The sequence below is a fragment of the Pristiophorus japonicus genome, chromosome 22, assembly GCF_044704955.1.
Source record: "Pristiophorus japonicus isolate sPriJap1 chromosome 22, sPriJap1.hap1, whole genome shotgun sequence".
Classification (NCBI taxonomy): Eukaryota; Metazoa; Chordata; class Chondrichthyes; family Pristiophoridae; genus Pristiophorus; species Pristiophorus japonicus.
In genome coordinates this window covers 24,886,117-24,909,301 of record NC_091998.1, presented here as the reverse complement: position 1 = coordinate 24,909,301, position 23,185 = coordinate 24,886,117, and the positions used below count along the sequence as shown (strand labels likewise).

The window sequence follows — 23,185 nt, the reverse complement described above, 5'->3', positions numbered from 1 at the left end:
GGGTAGCCTGCTGAGCGCGTCGGCACAGTTGTCTGTGCCTGGTCTGTGCCTTATGGTATAGTCGTAGGTCGCCAGTATGAGTGCCCAACGTTGAATTCGCGCCGAGGCGTTGGCGTTTATTGCCTTGCTCTCGGATAGGAGGGACGTGAGGGGCTTGTGGTTTGTTTCCAATGCGAACTTGGCCCCGAAAAGGTATTGGTGCATCTTATTGACACCGTACACGCACGCGAGCTCCTCCTTCTCTACCATTCTGTACCCGCGCTCCGCCCGCGAAAGTGACCTAGAGGCGTAAGTTATGGGTTGTAATTTGCCCATCCTATTGACATGTTGCAAAACGCACCCGATCACATACGATGACGCATCGCATGTGAGAACTAGCTTTTTGCCTGGATCAAAGAAAGTCAAAACACTGTTGGAACACAGAAGGATTTATTGAAGGCATGTTCCTGGGCGTCCCCCCAAAACCAATCACATCCCTTCCTGAGTAGCACGTGGAGAGGCTCCAGCAGCGTACTTAAGTTCTGCATAAAGTTCCCAAAGTAACTGAGTAGCCCGAGAAAGGCGCGCAGTTCTGAGACATTCCGGGGCCTGGGTGCCAGGCGAATTGCCTCTGTTTTGGACTCTGTTGGGCGGATTCCATCAGCGGCAATCCTTCCGCCCAAAAATTCAACCTCGGGTGCGAGAAACAGGCACTTGGATTTCTTGACTCGTCGGCCTACCCGATCCAACCGCTTTAATACTTCCTCCAAATTACGGAGATGGGAGTCGGTGTCCCTGCCCGTGATAAGTATGTAGTCTTGAAATACAACCGTCCCCGGGATGGACTTGAGCAGACTCTCCACGTTGCGCTGGAATATGGCAGCTGCCGACCTGATGCCGAATAGGCATCGATTGTACATGAAAAGGCCTCGATGTGTGTTGATGGTGGTGAGTAGCTTGGATTCCTCGGTCAATTCTTGCGTCATATACGCAGATGTGAGGTCTAGTTTTGAGAAAAGTTTACCTCCAGCCAATGTGGCAAATAAGTCCTCTGCTCTGGGCAGCGGGTACTGGTCCTGTAGGGAGGCTCTGTTTATGGTAGATTTGTAGTCCCCACAGATTCGTACAGATCCATCAGGCTTCATGACTGGGACGATGGGACTTGCCCAGTCGCTAAATTCCACAGGTGATATAATGCCTTCCCGCAGAAGCCTGTCTAGTTCATGTTCAATCTTTTCCCTCATCACATAGGGTACAGCTCTGGCCTTGTGATGGACCGGCCGAGCATCCTGTGTGATGTAGATTTTGACTTTGGCCACTTTGAAAGTGCCCACACCAGGCTGAAAGAGATGTTCAAATCACTTTGTAACTGTTGAGCAGGAGGTCCGTTCCTCTAATGACATGGCATGGACATCATCCCATTTCCAGTTTAGTTTTGCCAGCCAGCTTCTCCCCAGCAGTGCTGGGAGGTCTCCGGGGACAATCCACAGGGGAAGTCGGTTCACTGTCCCTTTGTGTATGACAGAGAGTATGGCGCTGCCGAGGACTGGTACGATTTCTTTGGTATAGGTCCTTAGTTTGGTGTCGGCCCTTGTGAGTTTTGGTTTGTCTCTTTTATGCGGCCACAGTTGTTCAAATTGTTGAGTGCCCATGAGAGAGTGACTTGCTCCCGTATCCAGCTCCATGTTGACAGGTATCCTGTTGAGTAGGACCCTCATCATTATAGGAGGCGTCCTGTTGTAGGAGCAGCGGCCAGTGATTGTGTTGACCCGCTGTACATCGGTGTCCCGGGTACTGTCCCCACCGTCTTCTGGTCTGCTTTCCGACCCATCTGATTCGTATACCAGCCGAGCTGCCATTTTTTTGCACATGCGGGCCAAATGCCCTGTATTTTCACAGTTCCTGCAAACAGCCTGCTGAAGTCGACATCCCCTTGATGAGTGCCCATCCCCACACCTCTAGCACAGATTGCTTGCAAAGAATGAGCTGCGTCTGGCTGATCTCTCTTGAGCTTCTCTCAGTTTGTAGTTGATTGCTCGCATTGTGGGTTGATGAGGTGTGAACGGCCGTTCCTGTGGCCCTTGATGGCTTCTGGCGCAACTGCCTGCTGTCGAGAGCCTGTTCTCCCGGTTTTGTCTGTGTGTGGGGGTAGCAGCTTGTTTAATGCTGTGAACTTCTTGTTCCGATATTTCGTTAGTTGTCATACCTGCATTGTAAATCAACCTCGTTTCTTATTCCCGACCAAGAATGTCTGTGCAACCAGTGCAGCTGCCTCTAAGGTCAGGTTCTTGGTCTCTATGAGCTTTCAGAATATGCCTGCGTGGCCTATTCCTTCAATGAAAAAGTCTCTCAGCATTGTACTTTTCATCTGATCCGTTGTTCGCCATTCTGTGGATTCTGTAATCCCGTAACTCGTCGCCACTGTAAAGTCTTGGCCCCTTAGTACAGATTTACACGAGACATGTACTGAAATCAAGGTCACTCTGGACCTGCCCCTTTATTTCACAGCTCTGGAATGCTGCACTTGCCTGAGACCTGTCCTTATATACCTGTCTCTTGCAAGTGCACCCCTGGTGGTAAGCTATGCTGGTGATTACAGGTCATATCTTATTACAATCATGTATAGCATGTTAGGATACAGTTATATATAATAATGTAAGATATATGATAAGCAGTACTCGGGACAGGCAGGTTTGGAGTGAGCCTACTGTGACTCGTTTAAGGCTCAGTTTGATGGTTTGTACTGCCCACTCTGCCTGCCCATTGCAGGCTGGTTTAAATGGGGCCGAGGTGACATGTTTGATACCATTGCGGGTCATGAATTCTTTAAATTCGGCACTGGTGAAACATGGCCCGTTGTCACTGACCTGTATGTCAGACAGGTCGTGGGTGGCAAACATGGCCCTCAGGCTTTCAATAGTGGCGGTGGTGGTGCTTCCTGACATTATTTCACATTCAATCTATTTTGAAAAAGCATCCACCACCACCAGGAACATTTTACCGAGAAATGGGCCCGCATAGTCGACATGGATCCTCAACCATGATCTGGAGGGCCAGGACCACAAACTTAGTGGTGCCTCTTTGGGCACGTTGCTCAACTGAGCACATACGCTGCATTGCCGCACACAGGACTCTAAGTCAAAGTCGATACCGGGCCAGCACACGTGGGATCTGGCTATCACTTTCATCATTACTATACCCGGGTGTGTGCTGTGGAGATTTGAGATGAATGTCTCCCTGCCCTTTTTTGGTAGCACTACGTGGTTACCCCACAACAGGCAGTCTGCCTGAATGGACAGCTCATCTGTCGCCGCTGGAATGGCTTGATTGGCTCTTGCATTTCAACGGGGATGCTGGCCCAGCTCCCGTGCAGTACACAGTTTTATTACTAGGGACAGCAGAGGATCTTGGCTGGTCCAAGTCCTAATCTGGCGGGCCATGACAGGTGATTTATCATTTTCAAATGCTTCCATGACCATCAACATGTCTGCCGGCTGCGCCACCATCAACAAGTTTGCAGGCTGCGCCATTTCCACCCCCGTGGTGGGCAATAGTAGCCGACTGTGAGCATCCGCACAGTTCTCAGTGCCTGGCCTGTGGCGGATGGTATAGTTATACGCTGATAGCGCGAGTGCCCACCTTTGTATTTGGGCTGAGGCATGAGTATTTATCCCCTTGTTTTCAGCGAACAGGGATGTGAGGGGCTTGTGATCGGTTTCCAGCTCAAATTTGAGGCCAAACAGGTACTGATGCATTTTCTTTACCCCGAACACACACTCAAATGCCTCTTTCTCAATCCTCTCGGCCTTAGACAAGCTCCTGGAAGCATAGGCGACAGGTTGCAACTTCCCCGCAACGTTAGCTTGTTGTAATGCACACCCAACTCCGTACGACAATGCGTCACTTGTTAGCACAAATCTTTTACACGGGTTATACAATACAAGCAGCTTGTTGGAGCATAAAATGTTCTGGCTTATTTTTTTCCCCATACCCAGTTCTCACCTTTGTGCAATAACACATATAGGGGCTCTAAAAGGGTGCTTAACCCCGGTAGGAAGTTACCAAAATAGTTGAGGAGTCCCAGGAACGACCGCAGCTCTTTGACGTTCTGTGGCCTGGGCGCGTTCCTGATAGCCTCTGTCTTGGCGTCTGTGGGCCGAATGCCGTCCGCCGTGATCTTTCTCCCTAAAAACTCCACTTCTGTTGCCATGAAGACCCATTTCAACCTCTTCAGCCGCAGCCCTACACGATCCAGTCGCTGGAGGATCTCCTCCGGGCTTTGTAGGTGCTCAGTGGTGTCCCAACCCGTGATCAATATGTCGTCGTGAAAGACCACCGTGTGTGGTACCGACTTGAGTAGGCTCTCCATGTTTCTCTGGAAGATCGCTGCAGCCGACCGAATTCCAAACGGGCATCTGTTGTGGATGAACAGTCCCTTGTGCGTGTTGATGCAGGTGAGGCCCTTCGAAGACTCCTCCAGCTCCTGCGTCATGTAGGCCGAAGTCAGGTCAAGCTTGGTGAACGTCTTGCCTCCTGCCAGCGTCGCAAATAGGTCGTCTGCCTTAGGTAGCGGGTATTGGTCCTGTAGCGAGAAACGATTAATAGTTACTTTATAATCGCCGCAAATCCTGACCGTGCTATCACTTTTGAGTACTGGAACAATTGGGCTGGCCCACTCGTTGAACTCCACTGGGAAGATGATGCCCTCGCATTGCAGCCTGTCCAGCTCGATTTTCACTCTCTCCCTCATCATGTTAGGTAGCGTTCGCGCCTTGTGATGAATGGGTCATGCCTCTGAGACCAAGTGGATCCGCACCTTTGCCCCGGAAAGTTTCCAATGCCTGGCTCAAAAAGGGAAGGAAATTTGTTAACAACCTGGGTACATGAGGCCTCATCGACATGTGATAGCGCTCAATTGTCATCCCAGTTCCAGAGGATTTTGCCCAGCCAGCTCCTTCCAAGCAGTGTGGGGCCATCGCCCGGGACAATCCAGAGTGGCAGTTCGTGCACCGTGCCCTTGTAGGTGACCTTGACCATGGCGCTGCCCAGGAAAGTGATAAGCTCTTTGGTGTACATTCTCAGTTTCGTGTGGATTGGGCTCAGGGCTGGTCTGAATGCCTTGTTGCACCACAGTCTCGCAAACATCTTTTTACTCATGATGGATTGGCTAGCGCCAGTGTCCAGTTCCATGGCTACGGGTAAGCCATTCAATTTTACGTTTAGCATTATAGGTGGACATTTTGTCGAAAATGCGTGCACCCCATGTACTTCAGCATCTGCCTCCTCTCTCTGAGGCTCGAAATTGCTTTGATCCACCATGGACCAATCTTCCTCTGCCACGTGGTATTTAGCAGGTTTTGCAGAGCTTGCAGCTTGTTTGCAAGCTCGTTGGAGGTGCCCCATTGTTCCACAGCTCTTGCAAACAGACCCTTTGAAGCGGCATAAATAGGCTGAATGGAAGCCTCCACAACGCCAACAAGGTGTGAATTGCCTTGCATTCATCCTTTGTTGGGGACTCTGAGTCATCTGGGTCACCTGAGGCCTGCTGGCAGTTGCAGACTCGTGGGTTCTGCCCTGTACATTTCTGCTCGCAAACACAGTTCCAGTTAATTTATGAACATTGCTAGCACTTGCGTGCTGAGAGATTTGTTTGGTGTTATCACTGGTGGACATAAACGCCTGTGCTATCGCAATGGCCTTACTGAGGGTCGGTGTCTCTACAGTCAAAAGTTTTCGTAGGATGGTCTCGTGGCCAATGCCCAGCATTTGTTCCAGGTAGCCATCAAACTCACATTGTCCTGCAAGTTGCCTTAGCTCGGCGAAGTAGCTCACCACTTCCTGACCTTCAGATCGCTGGCACATGTAGAACCGATACCTCGCCATCAGCACGCTCTCCCTCGGGTTAAGATGCTCCGAACCATTGTACACAGCTCCTCAGATGACTTATCTGTGGGTTTCACTGGAGCGAGAAGATTCTTCATGAGGCTGTAGGTCGGTGCCCTGCAGACTGTGAGGAGGACCGCTCTCCTTTTTGCAGCGCTTCCTTCTCCGTCCAGCTCGTTGGCTGCAAAGTACTGGCCTAGCCGTTCGACATAGGCTTCCCAGGCCTCACCCTCCGAGAACTTCTCCAGGATGCCCACAGTTTGCTGCATCTTTGCGTTGGATTTGTATTCTCGTTGCCAGTTATTGTGTTCCTAACACAGATGAGGCTGCACACAGGGAGGTTAAAGTAACAGTGACCTCAGTCTTTAATAAGACACTCCAGAGTGAGGAACAGGCCTTAGGGGCTGGCTTATATACAGTGTTCCCAAGGGATGCTGGGATCCCTTGGGACTTCAGGGGATGAGCTCCCTGGTGGCGGAACATGGGAGTGCATGCTTTACAGATACACAACAGTAGGTTCTAAGAAGAGCCTTAAAAGGAGGAGAAAGAGGTAGAGATGTTTAGGGAGGAAATTCCAGTGCTTAGGGTCTTGGCAGCTGAAGGCACAGCTGCTAATGGGAGAGTGATTAAAATTGGGGTGCGCAAGAGGCCAGAATTGGAGGAGCGCAGATAACGCGGAGGGTTGCAGGACTGGAGGTGCTTACAGAGATAGGAAGGGGCGAGGCCATGAAGGGATTTGAAAACAAGGAGGAGAGTTTTAAAATCCAGGTATTGTTCAACCAAAGGGCAATATAGGTCAGCAAGCACAGGGGTGATGGGTGAATGGGTTTGAGTTCGGATATGGCAGCAGAGTTTTGAATAAATTCAAGTTTATCGAGGGCGGAAGATGGGAGGCCGGCCAAGAGTGCATTGGAATAGTCAAGTCTAGAAGCAACAAAGGCATGGATGAGGGCTTCAGCAACAGATGAACTGAGGCAGGGGTGATGTTGGGTGCAGAGGAGGAAATAGATGTCCTTAGTGATGGCCCCGATATGTGATCAGAAGCTCATCTTCAGGTCAAATACGACATGAATGTTACAAACAGTGTGATTCATCCTCAGACAGTTGCCAGGTAGAGGGATGGAGTCAGGGGCTAGGGAACAGAGTTTGTGATGGGGAACGAACGTAATGGATTCGGTCTTCCAAATATTTAGTTGGAGAAAATGTCAGATACCTACCTTCCTCAAAGACTGAGGCTTACAAGTCACAATTTTTATTTGGAAGTTGCACATTTTACAATTACAGATCTGGGATGAAAAGGTAAATAAATCCTTACCTATAGCAAGCATTCCCATTTGCAATGTGCCAGACATCTCATCTTTAATGCTGTCTTCAATATCTTTGTTGGTTAGTTGATAGTATTCTTCAAACACTACAAGCAAAAAGAAATAGGGGCCTATATTTAGAAAATTGGAGATAATAGCAACAGCCCTTACTCTCACATTATGGGGCCAAGTTTCGGCCTGAGTTGCTCCTGTTTTTTTGGAGCAACTGGTTTAGAATGGAATATCTTAGAAATTTGAATTCTCGGCATTTAGTTTGCTCCAGTTCTCGTCAGTTTGAACAGTTTCACTTTGGAACAGAATTTTTTTTTCAAAAGGGGGCGTGTCCGGCCACTTATGCCTGTTTTCAAAGTTTAGGCAGTGAAAACTTACTCCAAACTAACTGAGAATGGAGTAAGTGAAGATTTTTGTACATTCGAAAAAACCTTGTCTATACTTTAGAAAATCAGGCATAGGTTACAAATTAGGCGTAGGGAATGGCGGCGGGGGGGGGGGGGGGGTGGTTTAAAGGGAAGTTTACAAACATTAAACACTTCAGTTTTACAAATAAAGAGCCATCATCAATAATAAATGATAACTACATCAATAAATCAACCAATAAATCAATCAAAAAAATTAATAAAAAATTTTAAAAAATTAAAAAATCAATAAATAAAACATTTTCTACTTACCAACTGCAGCACCGGGAATCCTCCAACAGCGTGCTGGGATGGCTCCCCCAGTGTGTCTCTGTCAGTGTCTCTCACTCTCTGTCTGTCAGTGTCTGTGTTTCTGACAGCGAGGGGAGGGGGAGAAGGGGGGGTGAGAAGGGGGGGGGAGGAAGGAGGAGGGAGGGGGTAGAGGGAGGTGGGGGTAGAGAGGGGTGGGGGTAGAGGGGGGTGGGGTGGGAGTAGAGGGGTGTGGGTGAGGAGGTAGGGTGGGGTGGAGGAAGAGGTGGGGGGAGGAGGAGGAGGAGGAGGAGGAGGAGGGGGGGGTTGGGAGGAGGAGAGGAGTCGCGAGGAGAAGGGGGGGAGGAGGAGAGAGGGGGAGAAGGGGGGAGAGGGGGAGAAGAGGGGGAGAGAGGGAGAGGAGGGAGGGAGGGAAGGAGAGAGGAGGGAGGGAGGGAAGGAGAGAGGAGGGAGGGATGGAGGGAGGGAAGGAGAGGGGGGAGGGAAGGAGAGGGGGGGAGGGAAGGAGAGAGTGTGGGGGAAGGGGGGGAGAAGGGAGAGAGGAGGGAGGGAGGGAGGGAAGGAGAGAGGAGGGAGGGAGGGAAGGAAGGAGGGAAGGAGAGAGGAGGGAGGGAGGGAAGGAGAGAGGAGGGAGGGAGGGAAGGAGAGAGGAGGGAGGGAGGGAAGGAGAGAAGGAGAGAGGAGGGAGGTAGGGAGGGAAGGAGAGAGGGGGGAAGGGAAGGAGAGAGGGGGAGGGAAGGAGAGAGGGGGGGAAGGGAGAGAAGGAGGCTGAACGGCCGTACGCAAGACTTCGGGCTGGATTTACAGGTAGGTGGTGTCGGGTCTCGGGGGGGTGGTCGCGGAGGTCCGGGGTGGGGAGGATACACGGAGGTCCGGGGGTGGGGGGAGAGTCACGGAGGTCCGGGGGGGGGGGGCGCGGGGAGTTGCGGAGGTCAGGGGTGGGGGATACGCGGTGGTCCGGGGGGGGCGGGGGAGAGTCGCGGAGGTCCGGGGGGGGAGCATGGGTCGGGTCGCCGGGGAGGGCGGGGGGCGGAGCAGAGATCGAGTCGCGGGGGGGGGGCGGTAGCAGGGGTCGGGTCGGGTGGGAGGAGCCTTATTAACGCAGCCCCAGTGAGGCCATTCGGCCTGGGCTAGGGGCTGCGTGCTTCGGGCCCCTCCCACAGTTTTGGGCGCCTGGGGCTACTGCACATGCGCGCCCACTGTAGCGCGCATGTGCAGAGGTCCCGGCACTATTTTCAGTGCAGGGACCTGGCTCCGCCCTCCACAGCTCGTGCTGCGCTGCGCCTGGCTCCAGAGGACCTTCAGGGAGCCGGAGAATAGGTAAGTTTGTTTTAGGCGCACTTTCTGGCGCGAAAAACGGGCATCCAGATCCGTGCTGCGCCGTTTAAGGCGCGGCCCAAAACTTGGGCCCAAAGAAACAATTCTAAATTGCTACAGGAGCAATAGTTGATTAAACATCAAAGAGCCTTTCAAGTTTTATAAAATTGAAGTTATCAAAGGATGCACGGATATAAAGAGGATCAATCGGGCAAATGTTACTAATCTGCACTCCCAGCAAGGAGCCTTGTTTGACAAGAGTGTAGAAAGAGGAATCAGGCCCAAGGTTAGCATACCTGAATCACAGCACTCCCAATTTCTTGATCATTTATCAATCACCACAAATCTCCACTCCTCATAACTCAATTCCAGGATTGCAGCCTCACAAAATATAACTTTGTATTGCTTGCAATTATCATACTCCCTAACAGACAGCCTGAAAATAGGCATTTTGGGCAGTATTCCTCTGCGGGGATATAATGAAATCTTTTCTAGTGAGATCATACAAGGCTTTGGGCACCGCCTTCAATTCAGCAGCTTACTGGAATGAAAGTTTGAATTCTCAGTGCAGGGGATGCTTCAGAATAAAATGCCAGATTGCTGTCGAGCTAGATCTGACCAGCAGCTTTCAAGAACTCAGCAATTTGGGAAGGTGGAGAGGAGGTTAAGAGCATACACTGAAGCATTAACAAAGAGTGTCAAAATTTGAGAGTACTAGAACATAAGAACTAGGAGCAGGAATAGGCCATATGGCACCTTGAGCCTGCTCTGTCATTCAGTAAGATCATGGCTGATCTTCGACTTCAATTCCTCTTTCCCACCCGATCCCCATATCCCTTGATTCCCCTAGAGTCCAAAAATCTATATATCTCAGCCTTGAATATACTCAACAACTGAGCATCCACAGCCCTCTGGGGCAGAGAATCCTAAAAATTCACAACCCTCCGAGTGAAGAAATTCCTCCTCAGCTCAGTCTTAAAAGGCCGACCCTTTATCCTGAGACTATGCCCCCTAGTTCTAGACTCTCCAGCCAGGGGAAACAACCTCTCAACATTTAATTTCCAGCTTGATTCAACTCAAGCTCCTGCATGGTCTTATTTAGCAGTCTCCCAGTCAGGACATGAACACAAGTTCAATCCAGAAAAAGTTGGCGTACACGAGTAACTGCTCGATTGACCAAGGGTTTGTGTCTATGCGTTCGTCTTCGTGTGTGTGTAACATGGAGCTTTGGGGGCGTTACGTATAAAATTTAAATTCATGTTCCCATTAAATTGCAATCATCTCCAATTGCTGATACTGTCGGAACTTGGAGTTTTGATTTAGTGTTTTTCCACCAATGCAGCAACACTAAAAACTTCTCGGCCCATAAAATGCAAACACGACAAACCAGTGAATAATACAAGTGAGAAATGGGCCCCAACAACAACTTGCATTTATATAGTGCCTTTAAAGTTGTAAAACGAACCAAGGCACTTCACAGGAGCATTACCAAGCCACATAAAGTAAAATTAGAACAGGTGGGAGATAGGCTTTAAGGAGCATCTTAAAGGAGGAGAGATAGGTAGAGTGGCAGGGAGGCTTAGGGAGGGAATTCCAGACCTTAGGGCCATGGCAGCTGAAAGCACGGCTGCCAATGGTGGAGCGATTAAATCTGAAGATGCGCAAATGGCCAGAATTGAAGGAGCCGTGGAGATTTCGGAGGATTGTAGAGTTGGAGGAGGTCTCAGAGATAGGGAGGGGAGAAGCCATGGAAGGATTTGAAAACATTGATGAGAATTATAAATAAATCATTGAGGTTTTGATGGACTGGGAGCCAATGCAGGTCAGTCAGCACAAGCGTGATGGGTGAAGGGGGCTTGCTGCAAGTTACACGGGCAGCAGAGATTTGGATGAGCTCCAGCTTACGGCCAGATTGTCAGTGGCCAGGGTGTGCAAGTGGTCCTGGAAATGCTGGTTGGACCCTCTGCTCTACAATAACTCCCACTAACTTGCATTTGCTGTTGGCCAGGAACACAAAGTATAACCACTACACTTCCCAAATACCCAAAAGCAAACATTGGAACCGCTTCTGGGGTAGGTGGGACCAGTACAAACCAGACGGTCTGCACCTGGGCAGGACCGGAACCAATGTCCTAGGTGGAGTGTTTGCTAGTGCTGTTCGGGAGGAGTTAAACTAATATGGCAGGGGGATGGGAACCTATGCAGGGAGACAGAGGGAAGTAGAATGGGGGCAGAAGCAAAGGATAGAAAGATGAAAAGTAAAAGTGGAGGGCAGAGAAACCTAAGGCAAAAAGCAAAAAGGGCCACATTACAGCAAAATTCTAAAGGGGCAAACTGTGTTAGAAAGACAATCCTGAAGGTTCTGTGCCTCAATGCGAGGAATATTCGGAATAAGGTGGACGAATTAACTGCACAGATAGCAGTTAACGGGTATGCTGTAATTGGCATCACAGAGACATGGTTCCAGGGTGACCAAGGCTGGGAACTCAACATCCAGGGGTATTCAACATTTATGAAGGATAGACAGAAAGGAAAAGGAGGCGGGGTGGCATTGCTGGTTAAAGAGGAAATTAATGCAATAATAAGAAAGGACATTAGCTTGGATGATGTGGAATGGTATGGGTGGAGCTGCGAAATACCAAAGGGCAGAAAACGCTGGTGGGAGTTGTGTACAGACCACCAAACAGTAGTAGTGAGATTGGGGACAGCATCAAACAAGAAATAAGGGATGTGTGCAATAAAGGTACAGCAGTTATCATGGGCGACTTTAATTTACATCTAGATTGGACTAACCAAACTGGTAGCAATGTGGTGGAGGAGGATTTCCTGGAGTGTATTAGGGATGGTTTTCTTGACCAATATGTCGAGGAACCAACTAGAGAGCTGGCCATCCTAGACTGGGTGATGTGTAATGAGAAGGGACTAATTAGCAATCTTGTTGTGCGAGGCCCCTTGGGGAAAAGTGACCATAATATGGTAGAATTCTTTATTAAGATGGAGAGTGATACAGTTAATTCAGAAACTAGGATCCTGAACTTAAGGAAAGCTAACTTCGATGGTATGAGGCATGAATTGGCTAGAATAGACTGGCAAATGATACTTAAAGGTTGATGGTGGTTAGGCAGTGGCAAACATTTAAAGATCACATGGATGAACTTCAGCAATTGTACATTCCTGTCTGGAATAAAAATAAAACGGGGAAGGTGGCTCAAATTAAGGATAGTGTTAAATCCAAGGAAGAGGCATATAAATTGGCCTGAAAAAGCAGCAAACCTGAGGACTGGGAGAAATTTAGAATTCAGCAAAGGAGGACAAAGCATTTAATTAAGAGGGGAAAATAGAGTACGAGAAGAAGCTTGCTGGGAACATAAAAACTAACTGTAAAAGCTTCTACAGATATGTGAAGAGAAAAAGATTAGTGAAGACAAACGTAAGTCCCTTGCAGTCAGATTCAGGTGAGTTTATAATGGGGAACAAAGAAATGGCAGACCAATTGAACAAATACTTTGGTTCTGTCTTCACGAAGAAATACACAAATAACCTGCGGGAAGTACTAAGGCACCGAGGGTCTAGTGAGAAGGAGGAACTGAAGGATATCCTTATTAGGTGGGAAATTGTGTTAGGGAAATTGATGGGGTTGAAGACCGATAAATCCCCAGGGCCTGATAGTCTGCATCCCAGAGTACTTAAGGAAGTGGCCCTAGAAATAGTGGATGCATTGGTGATCATTTTCCAACAATCTATCGACTCGAGTTCAGTTCCTGTCGACTGGAGGGTAGCTAATGTAACACCACTTTTTAAAAAGGGAGGGAGAGAGAAAGACCAGTTAGCCTGACATCAGTGGTGGGGAAAATGTTGGAATCAATTATTAAGGATGAAATAGCAGCGCATTTGGAAAGCAGTGACAGGATCGGTCCAAGTCAGCATGGATTTATGAAGGGGAAATCATGCTTGACAAATCTTCTGGAATTTTTTGAGGATGTAACTAGTAGAGTGGACAAGGGAGAACCAGTGGATGTGGTGTATTTGGACTTTCAAAAGGCTTTTGATAAGGTCCCACACAAGAGATTGGTGTGCAAAATCAAAGCACATGGTATTGGGGGTAATATACTGACATGGATAGAGAACTGGTTGGTAGACAGGAAGCAGAGAGTCTGGATAAATTGGTCCTTTTCAGAATGGCAGGCAGTGACTAGTGGAGTGCCGCAGGGCTCAGTGCTGGGACCCCAGCTATTTACAATATACATCAATGATTTGGATGAAGGAATTGAGTGTAATATCTCCAAGTTTGCAGATGACACTAAACTGGGTGTGAGCTGTGAGGGGGACAATAAGAGGCTGCAGGGTGACTTACACAGGTTAGGTGAGTGGGCAAATGCATATAATGTGGATAAATGTGAGGTTATCCACTTCGGGGGGAAAAACGCGAAGACAGAATATTATTTGAATGGTGGCAGATTAGGAAAAGGGGAGGTGCAACGAGACCTGGGTGTCATGGTTCATCAGTCATTGAAAGTTGGCATACAGGTACAGCAGGTGGTGAAGAAGGCAAATAGTATGTTGGCCTTCATAGCTAGGGGATTTGAGTATAGGAGCAGGGAGGTCTTACTGCAGTTGTACAGGGCCTTGGTGAGGCCTCACCTGGAATATTGTGTTCAGTTTTAATCTCCTAATCTGAGGAAGAACGTTCTTGCTATTGAGGGAGTGTAGCGAAAGTTCACCAGACTGATTCCCGGGATGGCTGGACTGACATATGACGAGAGACTGGATCAACTGGGCCTTTATACAGTGGAGTTTAGAAGGATGAGAGGGGGTCTCATAGAAACATACAAATTTCTGATGGGACGGGACAGGTTAGATGCAGGTAGATTGTTCCCAATGTTGGGGAAGTCCAGAACCAGGGGACACAGTCTTAGGATAAGGGGCAGGCCATTTAGGACTGAGATGAGGAGAAACTTTTTCACTCAGAGAGTTGTTAATCTATGGAATTCCCTGCCGCAGAGAGTTGTTGATGCCAGTTCATTGGATATATTCAAGAGGGAGTTAGATATGGCCCTTACGACTAAAGGGATCAAGGGGTATGGAGAGAAAGCAGGAAAGGGGTACTGAGGGAATGATCAGCAATTATTTTATCGAATGGTGGTGCAGGCTCGAAGGGCCGAATGGCCTACTCCTGCACCTATTTTATATGTTTCTATGTAACACCAGAGCGAGTAAGAACTGAAAATCACTAACATATGAACATATTGAACACATATGGTCACCTCAGAGAAGTACAACTCCTCTTTAGGAAATTATAACCGATAGTACAGAATTTATATTTCTGGTGATGCCAGAAATTACTATCAGGACACAGATAACACATTTAAATCAGAAACCAAATGCAGCTTTCTACATTCATTTTTTAATTAAATCAACCTACATTAGATTTTATTAGCATTTTATGAATGGCTTTAAACAATTTAAACTGTCATTCAATCTGATCACTTCTGGAAGTGAATCGACTCCCAGAGATTAATAAGATTGTGGTGCATGACCTTTTGATCTGCAATATCAGAATTGTATGCTAAATATTCAATGGGTATAAACATCCTGTTTAAGTAAAAAGTAAAATATAATATATTGTGCATCATTCTTTGTGGTTTCAGGCTGGTTAATTGACCTTGATATTCATTAGTTCCTTCTTTTGTTTCCAGTGAATCTAGGAAAAACTGGTGTAGCACAATAGCAGGGCTGTACAGGCCCCAGAGCTTTTCAACACAATGAGTAAACATCAATTTTATAGGGAGTGCCCGCTAGCAGTAAGCAAGACTCAACGCTGCAATTACTATTCTCAGTTAACTGCCACGTCATTTTAGCAGCTATAGCCAACATGGAAACACTTAGCTGCAGTACATTTATGCAGTCATTTTAATAAATCTAAAATGATAGTTCATGTTTCACAACAGAACTCATGCTCTGTACAAAGTTGTTAACCATTAGATTGCCAGCAGAGATGCAGATTCTCGGGACCAGGTCGATCTATGCTGTCGAACGCGCATGCCAACTTGCCAAAGACTGATACTGCAACCTAACAGCAGTCAGACAAGTAAACTATTTTAAAGCACTTGATGGATTAAATCTCTGCTATTTCTTAAGCCACACACAGCACTTGATCTTGTGTATCATAGCATTTAAATTAAAAATGTAAATTTACAACTGAATTGATAAAAGTCGATCAACTAACTCCAACTAGCACTGGTTTCCAAAAAATATGACTTTGTATGGAAACAATTCAAATTTATTTTAGAAAAAAAATCAGAATGGTATCTTTATTGCAAGAGATGGGGAAGTTTATAAGCCAGCAGAATAGAAACAGCTGAATTTGTGACTGTATTATCGAGGGCTCAATTTTGCCCAAGCCTGTTTTCTGGCATATTACCAGAGTTACGTGTTTCTCGGCCAGAAATGCATCAGAAATATTTTTCCAAAGTTTCCCCGATGTATAATTCAAATTTGGTGCCGTGCAGTGTGCCCAGTTGCCTTGGGGGATGGAGCCTGCTGTTTGTGCCAAAAAAAATGATGCTGCATCTTCTGCGCATGAGCGGAAAAAAGTGAAGTTTTTGACGTTATTTCAATGGGTGCGCATGTGCAGTACAGCTCCGGGTTGGCAATCAGCCATTTTTAAAGAGTCAGTTGTCTGTGTGACAACGTTGAGTGCTATGTGACAGCATTGGAAAAATCGGAGCTGTAGCAATACAAGTTGCAACGCGGCGCAAGGACCAATAATTTCTTACAGGATGAAGTGGCACTAGTTACTGTGATTGAGACCAGATGGCAGGAGCTGGACACCAGCAGACGTCACATAAAAGTTCCACCCAAAGAAATGAAGAAACGCTGGAACCAAGTTGCAGAAGATTACTGCGCAATGGTGACCACCATGAGATCTGGAGGCCATTGTAAAAAGAAGTGGTAGGACCTTGGTCAAGTAGTTAGTGTAAGTAATATTTTCATTTATTCAATGGAATTGCAATTGTAAATATGACCAGCTGTATATGTCTCACCCAGCAGAAAGACACCCTCTCTAAAAAGTTGCATTTTCATCTTTGTAGAGGAAGATGGCACATAATAAAAGGGAAAGAACACGAACAGGAGGAGGCCTGGCAAATCTGCAGCCACTGACGCCCTTGGAAGAGAGGGTCGCTACTTTGATGGGTCCTGCCTGGAGAAAAGCAACCACCACTGCACAAGCTGGGCCCACACTCGAGGGAGAGGGTAAGTCCTGCAAATTCCACAGTCTGGCTTTGCTAAATATTAAGTACTGCGCGGGCTAGCCATGCTTCGGTTCATGAGGATGTTTCCATCAGCTACACTTCGGTTGATGCAATGTGCTATCATTCGTTGTGGTCCTTCAAATCAGCCTGCTGCCTGCGCTGTGTGAACCTAATCATACCCCCCTGCCCCCTCTTCTGCTGCTAATCATTTGTCTGTTCTGTTATATTTTGCAGAACTTGAGACCAACCTTGACGATGCAGAAGAAGATTCAGATGAGGACGAGCCTGAAGAGGAAAACATCTTTTAATCTCACCTTCTAGACGAAGAGCATGGGGGTGAGGGGGAGGGGAGGTGGAGGGGATGGATGAAGCCCCATCTCTTGTACTCACTTTGGAGGAGGTACAGGTGCCGCTCATTGAGTTGCTAGCCTCTTCCCTGACTAGTGGTTTGAGTGTTGGTAGGACATTCCATGGTTTCCCACCTTCGGAGACTGGGGATTCCAGTGGGGTGCAGCGAGGTACACCCAGGGCCCCATGATCCGAGGCTGCGGGTTCCAGTGGTGTGGTGCAGTGAGGCACACCCAGGGCCCCACCTTCTGAGGCTGCAGGTTCCAGTGGTGGGGTGCGAGCCATCATGATAGCATGAGGAGGGGAAGGAGAGCTCAACCACACTCTCCTGAGGTGCAGGATCTAGATTTGCTTCAAATGATGGCAATGAGTGGGGAGAGCATTGACCTAACGCGATCACTCCTGGACACTATCAGTGGGGTGGGTGATGAGGTAGCAGGACTGTCAGGAGAAGTAACAGCAATCTCACGAGAAATGGGAACAATATCCGGGACCATGAGTGAGGGAATGTCACAGGTAGCTGATGCGCTGTCAGTGAACATCAGGGAGGGAATGTCAGAGATGGTGCAAACACTATCAGTGAACATGAGGGAGGGAATGTCACAGGTAGTTGAAACAGTTTTGCTCAACACGAGGGAGGGAATGTTGCAGGTAGTTGAGAAACTGTCAGGGCGATTGAGGGAGGGAATGTCGGAGTTAGCTGCTGCAATAAGGGAACACGCCCAGACCCTGTGCCCATTGACAGAATCAACTGCCATTCCCACTCCAATCCCCACACCAGCCTCTGAAGAGCCCCAAGCCGGGCCCTCCACATTGCCACCTGGGCCCTCCCCCACCCCCTCAACAGGTGCGCATTACCCAAGATCTTAGAAAGAATAAGCTTGGTACCAACTCCAGAAACACTGCGCCACCGCCTGCGGGCAGGGGTGGTGGAGTCACCAAGAACAAGCACGGCGGGTGGTCTTAGAATACGGTGGAGGAGAGATGGGTGCAGCCTTTTTTTGCTGCTGCTGTTGTTGTTATTATTTTTGTTACTGTTGTAACTGTTGTTCTATGATGTCAAAAAAAAACCTAACCTCGAAAAATCGTAACTAAAGCAGTTACACCGGTGCAGAATCCAGGGGGAAACTTTGAATTAAATACTTACGCCAGAAAAAACATCACGTGCCAAAAAAACGGCGCAAATGACCCAGGAAAATTGAGCCCAATTACTCGACAGCACAGAAACATGTATTTCGATCCAACCACTCTACGCTGGGATTTATACATCTCATGGGCAATGTTCCCTGGAATATTTTTGGGCTGCGCGGCCCATTTAACGGGCTGTGTGGCCCAGTCAAAATTTCGCACATGCATGGCCCATTTAGAATTCCGCGTATACGTGGTTTTTTTCAATTTAAAAGCCAGCTCACTGGTTGCGCGGGACCTCAAGAGCATTGCATGCCCAGGAACGTTGATCATTAGTCTCCTTTACTCTAATTACCTCTTCCCATCCTGCCCCCATATTCCTCTATTCCATTCTCCCTCATGTATCCATTAAGCCTCCCCCTGAATGTGTCAACGTTATATGTTTCAATCACTCCATGCGGCAGCGGGTTCCACACTCTCGCCACGCTTTGTGCATGATCTTTCATCTTAATGAAATGCCTGAGTTTACAGACCACAGTGAAATGTCTTGCTATAAAAAGGCACCATCCTTGAATTTTGTTTCTACAATCATTTTCAATTGCTTCCATACAGGTATGTAATTTTGGGAAATTGGTGCAAGCAGCTGAGTGTGTTGGTACATTTAGGTTTCTTGGGGCAAAACTGCGTCTGCTGTAAAAGAAGTGTGTATCTGAAGTAATTCGTATGATGGAAGGTGCAAAGTCCAACAGATATTCTGGAGTTTTGACCAATTTACATTGGGGATGGAACAGCTAGACACTGGTAGAACCTGTTCTACGCTGATGAAATGAATTGGGTAGAGCCACTGATAGATTGGATTTGACACGGTCTATAGAAGAATGGTCTCATGAGCTGAATGATCGTCGTCATGTTTAATTAGTGTTAGGGTGAGGGGCAACAACAGCATCTGGCTAACGATCGTGCCAGTTAGATGGTAGATGGTGGGGTGAGAGTGTAATGTATGCACCTGAGAGTATGCTCACAAGTTTGTAGAGCTGTTGATTTCTGCGGTCGAGAGGAGTCTGTGCTCCATGTATATGTTGAATGTGCGAGGTTGCAGCCCCTCTTCCAATATTTGAAGGGGCTGCTCCTCAAATTCCGGTTGCACTTCAGTCCCACACTCCTGATCTTTGAGCACCCGGTGCGGAGGGAAGCGAGCAGGTCGGAAGGTCACCTCGTAGGACTGCTCCTGGACACGGCCAAGGGGGCCATCAGCCGGTCCAGGCAACGGGCGGTCGAGAGGGTCGTTCAGCCTGACTGTCTGCCTCTCTTCTGCGGTTACATCTGAGCCAGGGTGTCCCTGGAGATGGAGCACGCAGTGTCCACCGGTACGCCTGCGGCCTTCCGTGAGAGGTGGGCGCCGGAGGGACTAGAGTGCATCATCACCCCTGGCAACCAAATTTTAATTTGAACTACACGTCCAAAGTTTAATTTGTTTAAGTTTGTCAGTTTTAGTGCTCCCGTTTTAGCCAGGGGGCACTTGTATAATTTGTGTTTTGGTGCCCTCAAGAAAAAACAAAAAAAACAACAAAAAAAACCAAGAGGGCACTTGAAAAGTTTTTTGGAGTGTGCCCCCCGCCCCCCACCAGGGGGCACTTAATTAATGTGTCTACAAAATAGTTGTAGAGTTGTTGAGTTGTGAGTGGCTTAGCCAGTCATGTGATGTTCACAAGACTCAATAAAACCCCAGGTGGTTGGGTTCAGGGGATCCACGATGAGGCAGGTGGTTGTGAGCCTGGTGGATGAACTGTATGCTATAGTGTGATTGTTAAACGGTTACTAATAAACCAACAAGTTCTTAATAGCAATGTGTTGCTATGAATTCTCAAGCAAAGAACCCATAAAGCAAATACATTACAGGGGGGGAAGGAGAGTGGGGTGTGGGTGCAGTCCTTACTTGAATAAGAGCTAATCACTGTTGATGGCCATTGCCCCTTCCAAAGAGGTGGTTTTAATGATACACAGGGGCCTGTGCGGACATGGTATTTCCCCATTCCAGATGGAAGCCGAATATCACTCATTCCGATTGTGATATGTCCTCTTTCTAACAGATTATTAGAATTGCTTTTCAGCATGTTTCTTCTGCAAGTGATTTGATACTTTTCTTGGAAGCCAAATAAAATATTGCCATTTCTCTTCTTAGCACAGCTGCCAGTGAGAATGAGGAGGATGTGACACCCTCCCTCCAGTGAGCTCTCAGCAATTTTGTTTTTCAATTGTTATCAATTTACAATTCTAGATTTGTGCCTTACTTTGTATCAGATATTTATACAATTGCCTGCAGCCACCCACTGGGTTGTTCAAGTTTATAATAGTTCTGTGAAAATATATTTTGTGCCATACAACCTGATTATTCTTAAATATACATTGTTTCATCGGGCCTTGCTATGTCAAAACATCGCAAAAGCACTTGATATAATTCATTCGGTGGGTAGCATTCTCGCCTCAGAAGGTTGTGGGTTCAAGTCCCACACCGGGGACTTGAGCACAAAAAAAATTTAGGCTGACACTCCAGTAACATAAAAGATCCCGTGGCACTATCTCGAAGAAGAGCAGGGGAGTTATCCCAGGTGTCCTGGCCAATATTTATCCCTCAATCAACATAACAAAAACAGATTATCTGGTCATTATCACATTGCTGTTTGTGCATAAATTAGCTGCTGTTTCCTACATCACAGCAGTGACTACACTCCAAAACTACTTCATGGGCTGTAAAGTACTTTGAGATGTCCGGTGGTCGTGAAAGGCACTATATAAATTAAAGTCTTTCAGTCCTTTCGAAGAGCAGTGACTTATGTAGGCAGTCAGCAGCTTCCCACAACAAGCAAGCAATGTGGATACATTTCTTTTGTGCATGTGTGATATTGATTGAGGAAATGTTGGGCAGGACAGCGGGAGAACTTGCTGCTTTTCTTTAAATAGTATCATGTGAACTTTAATATTCACCGGAACAGACTGTAATTATATATTGGATTGAGCATGAGAATTTAGAGGTTGTCCGTAAAGAATCAATGTTTGAATTAAACAACCAATTTATTTCAAACTGGATAAAGAGTCAGTCTGCAAGACAGCGATTGTAAGCTACTGAAAACCGCTGTATGTGAAGTTAAATAAAATATCATAAATATAAATTATTCCTTTAGCATTCAATACTGGCCCATTTGGAATCCCTCAGCACTGCAGTGGAGCATCGATTTAGATATAACCTCAAAGCCAGCATCAGGCTTGAATCTAGAACTCTCTTAGCCAAGGACCAGAGTAACACTAACTGAGCCTAGCTCAGTTTTACAATCAGAACATTTCCCTATGGGTGAAACAACCTTAAAGCTACAACTTCAGGAAGTCCAAACATAATGAACATGTCTGGAAAACTCATACCATATTAAAGCACATTGCTATACAAACATCTTTGATTTTAGGTCCTTATCATTTGCAACCATCAAGTCCTTAAAGAGCCATTCAACACTAAACCATTTAAATCAATGGGGGAGAAATTGGAGTCGTTCACAACTTCCATTTTTGCCCAGGCACAGCGCCGCCAACAACTCCCGTTAAATTCCATGGGAGTTTAGTGCTGCCGGTAACCGGTAGCACCCCACTCCGCTGCGCCAGTACTGACGTCATCACCATGCGAAGTGACCCGTTTTCGCCCCGGATAAAAATTTGCTATCGTCCCCTGAATCTGTGTCGGGTGAAGGCAGCGGCAGCTTCAAAGGGCACATACATGGCAACCAGCCACTCGCAGGGCGCTGGTTTAAGGGGCGGTGGCATCTGCATGAATTTAAAAAAAAATTGTCCCACTTCCTTATTGACTTACTTGCCCATTGCCTCTTGAACTGGCAACCCGGCAATCTGGTCCAGGTAGGGTCCTGCAGAGTCTGCAGCTTGGCCCTCCCCAGTAGCGCTGCGTGGCTCAGTGGGTAGTGCTGCATCCCGCTTACTTCACTCCCGCCCCGTTAGCATCCCAGAGAGGAATTGGAGTGCATTTCTTTGTACTCCACATCTTCTCGGGGGGTGGTAACCCCAATTTTGTGAGGGGGGGGCGGGACTTCCGGAGTCCCGCATCGCGGATGTTACCATCCCTAAACGGGGCGCTACGCAATTTCCCAGCCAACATTTTGTAATGACCTGAAGTTATTTCTTGAACCTAGTTTTAAATCCTTTAAATCTGGTTAACATTTAGCACTACAAGATAACACCACATCATGCAGTACTATCTATTAATTCTCAGTTGCCAAGGTTCAGTAATCTCATGACAGGAACATAAGAAAGCATAAAACAAGGAGGAAAGAAATGAGCTCAGAAAACTTGGTCCTTCACCACAGCGTGGATAATCCACATATTGTGGACTCAAGCCAACCCATTTCATCTCCTGAGGAAACGTCCTGTAAAGCTTGCACCTCATCTCCAACAGAAAACCAAGCAAAAGTCGACATATCCTATTCTTACAGCCTACATTATGGGACATATAAACAGTGGCAACACTTTCCAGGTGCTGCGTGCGCCTGTGTATAAAATGTGCTGACCCCAGCTTATTTGCACACATTTCTGGTTTTCTGGGCACATCACTCATGAAATGTTCGGATGGGTGGATGGCCTATTTGTCAGTCAGTGGAGGGAAGCTCATTCAATGAAAAATATTAAAATAGGCAACATTATGAAAGTGGAGCATTTTAATACATTCTAGAATGTTGCACGTTTTCACTCTACCTCTTCGTAGATGAGTAAAGTTCCGTCTGCAGAAGATCTTAATGAATTTTGTCTCATCAGTTCCCCACTTGTCTTCTCCTGCAGCGAACAACTCCTGAAATGAAAGCACATTGATCATTTAAAAAGAGCATGAGTGGATACCAGAATTGTAAATGAATGCACAAGTGATCAAATCTCATTATCACAAAATCAGAATAGGAAGAACAATTTGTTTTTAAATAGAGATTCTCTGTTGAAACCCTAAGCTGTCTGTATGGCTCAATTAGAAGTACCTTCTGAGTCAAACACTACTTCAGGACTTGTGCACATACTCTAAACTGATATTTTCATGCAGTGCAGTACTAAAGGAGTGCTGCATTGTTGGAGGTTCCATCTTTTAATCTCGGTTTTAGCACATTTTCCAAAGAACCTAAAACATTTCAGGACATTATTTTTAAAAATTCTACCGGTGTTCTGGCCAACATTCCTCCCTCAAACAGCAGCACCATTCCTTTTGCTGTTTGTATGATCTCACTGCACGAATTGGTTGCTGCATCTG

The 23,185-nt window shown here is 47.1% G+C and overlaps 1 protein-coding gene across 3 annotated transcripts in view; it reads right to left on the bottom strand.

Annotated features, from left to right (window-relative positions):
- Nucleotides 1-23,185, bottom strand: part of LOC139234717 (annexin A4-like) — a 75,930-nt gene that overhangs the window by 8,943 nt on the left and 43,802 nt on the right. For all 3 annotated transcript variants that reach the window (XM_070865397.1, XM_070865399.1, XM_070865398.1), the window contains 2 exons: nucleotides 22,648-22,741; nucleotides 7,178-7,273 (listed from right to left, as the gene is read on the bottom strand). In XM_070865397.1, coding sequence (XP_070721498.1) covers nucleotides 7,178-7,273; nucleotides 22,648-22,741 — 190 coding nt within the window. The remainder of the gene's footprint in view (nucleotides 1-7,177; nucleotides 7,274-22,647; nucleotides 22,742-23,185) is intronic.